Source organism: Idiotropiscis lumnitzeri, chromosome 2 (assembly GCF_059441095.1).
Source record: "Idiotropiscis lumnitzeri isolate Australia: NSW breed Sydney's pygmy pipehorse chromosome 2, RoL_Ilum_1.0, whole genome shotgun sequence".
Taxonomy (NCBI): domain Eukaryota; kingdom Metazoa; phylum Chordata; class Actinopteri; order Syngnathiformes; family Syngnathidae; genus Idiotropiscis; species Idiotropiscis lumnitzeri.
The window spans coordinates 6,560,938-6,566,444 of record NC_142392.1 but is presented as its reverse complement, the minus strand read 5'-3'; the positions used below and the strand labels follow the sequence as shown (position 1 = coordinate 6,566,444).

Here is a 5,507-nt window from a genome sequence, read left to right as displayed (position 1 = left end):
TTCCACGATGTCTCTTTGATTCTTTGTTGCTTTGTTTTAAAGTCTTGAACATCCGGGGACTTTACCACCAAAAAGAAGCCGCACGGTACCGCGAGCCTGGCGAGCATCTCCTGCGAGTAACTCAATGAGTCGGCATCTGACTGAGACGAACCGCTGGAGTCGACTTCTTTTTGACGGAGATGAGAGCAACTTTTTGGGTCACTTAAAACTACGGCTACGACTCAAAGACGCGATTTTGTGCAATCCTGCCGATAATGAAACAGATGATGAGGGTGACGAAACAGCCGACATTGAAGTGGAAAATGCCGAAGCATCTGCAGAGCTGATCCAATTTTTGGAGGACAAAGGTTTATCCCTGGTGATTCGAGATGATGGACGAAATGCATTACAAATATCGACTATCGGTTACGAGGGTGCGGGCAAGCAGCACATTTTTAGCCTCTACACTTGTTTGACTTCTCTCCAGATATCGAACAGTGAAAACGTCACTGAGTATATTACACGGGCACAGACTGTCATCACAGCGCTTCGAAATGCCGGCGAGATATTGAGCGACGGATTGCTCATCTCAGTGGTATTAAAAGGGCTGCCGGAATCTTTTCAACCGTTCAATGTTCACGTCGCTCAAAGCGATGAAGTAATTACTTTTGCTGACTTCAAGACAAAACTACTGAACTACGAACACAGCCAAAATATGAGAGGGACAGCATCTGAGGACAATGTCATAAAGGTAACGAGTACCACCAAGTATGCAAAACGCGTTCTCGAGGGCGCGCGCACTGTGCGCGGCGCGTCAAAGAGGGAAGCGGGGGGGGGGGGTGACAGTCAGTGACGCGCCTTTATTAGTAGTAGATCAAACCATACCCGTGAACAAACCTCTGTAATACATAAAATGCCCACTCAAAAATTATTTTGCGCCTCTATGCGCCGCATACACACTTTCTGCGCCACTACGAGCGAAAGGTGACAAAAACAATAGAGTGTCAACGTTTGTGCAAGAACAACGCGCATAAATTGCAGTCGTAAACAACGGTTGGATAAAGCACGACAAATTTCCGATTACGGATTAAGGATTACGCAATCCATTTGGATGACAATGACGGGGAATGGCGCAAAGTAACGCTGAGGTAGGCGTTATACATTTATTTTTTTCCACAGGAAAGCTTCTTTGTGCGGGCGTCTCTATCCAGTGGTGTGGACGGGACACAATTCCACATTCAAACAAGTTCGAAAAAACGTAAACAAAAAAATTCGAAAAAAAAACGTGACATCCGGGGTAACCCGGAAGTACATTATTCTGCTTCTGGGTCGGGAAAAATATGGCATGACCTGCCGTGCGTAACTTCAGTGTACTATGAATGTTTAAATACGATATGCGGTGTTTTGCGAGCTATTTTTTGGTCCTTAGCAGGTGTAATGTGACGTCACTCAAACATTACATCACGTTCAACCTTTCTATGTTTGCGAATTCATTGTTTGTGTCACCGGGCTAACTTTAGCAGCTCAGCTAACACCAGTACACGAGCTCTATTCTCTCGCTGTTTTTACTTTTCTTTTTACAACTGTTGAGTTTCTTTCTCTCCTTTTTTTTTTTTTTTTTTTTTTTTGGCGGCCTCGATTTGGTGAAGATGTTTACCCCGCCGAAAGAGGGGCTGCCCGGCATGAATGACAAGGCACTGAGGAGGAGGAGAGAGGAACAAACTCGCCAAGTGGTCCTTGCCCGGGCTGTTCTCTACGTGTCGCTGGCCGGCATGATTTACACTGAAATGTAAGTTTATGCATTGCGTTGTATGAGAGAGATAAATATTCCCCAGGTACTGCCGATTTAAGTAGTAATGCATCTTTTAATTTAGGTCTGGAAAATTGTTAAAACAATTCTACAACATCACCTACTGGCCTATTTGGTACATCGGTGAGTCTCTTTTACTCTCAATTTTTTTACCTTTGCAGTCAAAAATGAGCTCAAAGTGTTCTTCTCTTCTCATTGCAGAAGTGGCACTGGCCTTGATTTTTAGCCTCAATGCTCTTTTTGATTTCTGGAAATATTTTAAGTACACTATGGCTCCATCCTCCATCGCTGCATCGCCGCAACATCAGCAGCTCCTGGAGCTCAGGAACAGTGAGTCCTGAATAAGATTGACTCTTCTTCAAGAATAGTGTCTTCAACTGTGCCCTTGTCTATCCTCTTGGAGGTATTCAGGCTTCTCCTCCCCAGACACCAGAAAAAATGGAGACCAGCGCTCTGATGGAGTCATCCCCCTTGCAGGGTCAGAGTGTTTTGAGTTACAGCCCGTCTCGTTCCGCCACCGCCAGCCCCAAGTTCTCTCCAAGCTGTGTGACAGGCTACAGCCCGTCTCTTAGTAATACAACCACTCCAAGCAGTGCCCCTTATTCGCCTTCAGTGGCCTTTGGGAAGGTATGTGACGATACGATGTGAAATTGACTGGCATCACGAGAGATGGTCACAGTTTTGTCTTTTCAGGTGTTGAGCTACAGTCCATCACCTGGCTCTCCGGCGTACCCGAGTAGCATGGGGACTCCGGAAAGCTCCTTGTTGAGGGCTCGGTACCGCACGTCGCCTTCCGTGTTCAACTCGCCCGGAAGCGAGGAGGATTACATGGAGGATCTGAAAAGCCTCGAACGATTCCTGCGCATGGAGGAGGAGAAGAGTCACCGTAGTCAACTTGGTACGATGATTGGACAATTTCCCAATTGTCTTTTTCTTTTTTTTTTTTTTTACAGATTACAACATAAAAAGAGAAAATAGTTTCTAATCCTCCATTTTCCCCTTCTAGGAAGTCCCGAAACTGTCTCCCCAAGTCACAGTCCGACTTTTTGGAACTACAACCGCTCAGTGGGGGACTACACACAGAGTCTGAGGAAGTTCCTATACCAGCCCGCCTGCCGCTCTCAGGCGCCCTCCGCCCACAAGGATGAAACGGACCCGGGTTCCAAACAGGCTGCAGAGGAGGTCAACCAAATGCGTATGATTTGTATGTCAAGAGTGGAATTAAAAATAAGACGTTTTTTTTTTATTTGATGTAGGTGTGGGCGAGGATCACAACCAGCCGCCCTGTTGTGGACAGCATCGACGGCTGGACAGCGAAGCTTCGAAATGTTCGTCTCGGTCTCGTCTCGACAAATAAATCAACTCCAACACTGTGTTAAAATATTCATGATGTTTGTGCTTTGTCAGTGGATTAGTGACACCATTTTAGTCCCCCTGGTCAAGGAAATGGACTCGGTCAACACTCAACTTAGGAGGATGGGCTGCCCTGAGCTTCAGATTGGAGGTAAGCATTCTCTTATTTATAAGTCATGGAATTCAAGATAATCAATTATTTAATGGGGGGAGGATTACAAATAGTTTATTGTGATATTACATTCAAGGTGGGCAGGCATGTGCCAAAGGGTTATATTTTATTTTTAAAAGACAGATCTTGAAAAAGATGAATGTGAGTGTGAAATTGTTAGTTTTGTACTGTTTAAAAAATATATTCACAATAAATGGATTATCTAATTTTTGAAGTGTAATAAATGACTAAAAAAATACATTTTAACTAACTAACCAATTTTCGGTTGGTTATTAGTATGTAATAACATTTTTAAAATGTCATTCCAATTTTTTTTTTTTTAAATCTGCAATTTTAATGAACCGTATATTGACAGAATAAGTATGTAAGTAAAATTAGAATTTACAAATAATTTTCATTGTTTTCAATAATGCATTGACCAATTATTTTTTTTGAGTTTTATGAAGGAAAAAAAAAAATTAAATGACATCAGTTTCAAGAGCTCACTCAGTTCACCCCGACCGCCCTCTTTCCTTGCACCAGAGGCCAGCATCAGCAGCCTAAAACAGGCCGCCGTGATGAAAGCGTCATCCATTCCGACTTTGAACTCCATGGTCCAGTACTTGGACATCACTCCCAATCAGGAATATCTGGTGGACCGCATAAAAGGTTTTTATTTCAAACATGTGCGCATGGAAAATTTTGCCTTGCTGTGAACTCAAAATGTTTCTTGTGTTTTGGAATCGGCAGAGCTGGCTCACAGTGGCTGCATGAGCTCCTTTCGGTGGAATCGAGGAGGTGATCTGAAGAACCGCAAGTGGGACACGGACCTCCCCACGGATTGTGCTGTGTGTACAACACGCACACGTTGAAAGCGGGTTTGCCCATTTCTGCTCTTGACATTTGTGTGTGCCCACTCTAGATCCTCATGCACATATTTTGTACCTACCTGGACTCCAGACTGCCTCCTCACCCCAAATATCCAGACGGGAAGACGTTCACCTCGCAGCACTTCAGCCACATCCCGGACAAACCTGGTGAGTGCACATACGCACAAAATACGCGTTAGCAAAGCGGGTCCAATTATTGTCTCTTTTTTTTTTTGTCCTCATCCAGATGTGACCAAGGAGAACCTCTTCTGCATCCACCAGAGTTGCACCACGCCGCCTCACTACCAGCTCATCTATCAGGGACACATCTCCAGTCTGCCCAAGGTGCCGCAACACACGCGGCAGACCATTTTCAAAATAAGTCGGACCACGAGATTAATCTGTTCTGTTAACCGCGTGCAAACTCAAATCGTTCGCATCTCAAATCAACCTTCCTCATTGAAATGAATGGAAGTGCCAGTGATCTGTTCCAGCTACCAAAAAAAACCTAAAGTATTAAAACATCCAGGAATAATAATACGTAGCGTATAAAGAAACTGGCTTTCATTTCTGTTCCAGGGCAGGAACAACTTGTTCCATACGATCCTCATGTTCCTCTACGTCATTAAGACCAAGGAGTCAGGAATGCTGGGGTGAGTATATTTGATTTTTTTCCCCATAGATTTCGGATTGTTTTATTATAACAAAGGCAGATGTGAAAATAACATTTTATTTAACAATCTGTGTGTCATTCTTTTCCAGGCGAGTAAACCTCGGCCTCTCCGGTGTGAACATTCTGTGGATTTTTGAGGACTGACTTGCTAAAGGTCACAATTGACAACTTTCAAGTGCATTTTTTTTTTCTTCCCTCTGCCATTATAGTCATATTTTTCAGGACTTCTCTTGCAGCGGTGGAAGAACAACACTCCGACAGATATTCAATACTTATACCAAAATGTAAGCATGGCAGACATCTTTGCATTAGGACTGAGAACATATCACTTCTCGTTTTGAGAATCGATCTCAAATTATTCTGGAACGCGTTTAAGGGCTCAATCCTCATTCGGTTGAATGTTTGGCAGTTAACAGTAAAAGAGAGAACAAGTTGTATGTTTTGTATTTTCTTCAGCTCCAGCGGCATTCTGTTTCGTTTTTTTAAATGGAGCATGTAAAAATGAAAAATACAAGTGCAAGTAAACTGAATGTAACAGATCAATCAATTGTTTATTAGGGTTTTTTGAAGCTGTAGGAATTCTCAGAATTTACACCTGGGACTTGAATAAAAAAAAAAATACTCAAATGTTTCTCTGTGACCACTTGATGTCACTAGTGTACACGTTTCGTT

The 5,507-nt window shown here is 43.3% G+C and overlaps 1 protein-coding gene across 1 annotated transcript; it reads left to right on the top strand.

Moving 5' to 3' along the window:
• Positions 1-95: 95 nt before the first annotated feature.
• tmem209 (transmembrane protein 209) lies at positions 96-5,466 on the top strand. The gene is made up of 15 exons (XM_088280287.1): positions 96-730; positions 1,629-1,768; positions 1,854-1,912; positions 1,991-2,119; positions 2,193-2,416; positions 2,483-2,687; positions 2,796-2,971; positions 3,046-3,117; positions 3,197-3,293; positions 3,837-3,962; positions 4,044-4,141; positions 4,216-4,330; positions 4,410-4,507; positions 4,742-4,815; positions 4,925-5,466. The coding sequence occupies exons 1-15, from the start codon at positions 125-127 to the stop codon at positions 4,977-4,979; spliced, it is 2,274 nt and encodes a 757-aa protein (XP_088136413.1). The 5' UTR covers positions 96-124; the 3' UTR covers positions 4,980-5,466.
• Positions 5,467-5,507: the final 41 nt, after the last annotated feature.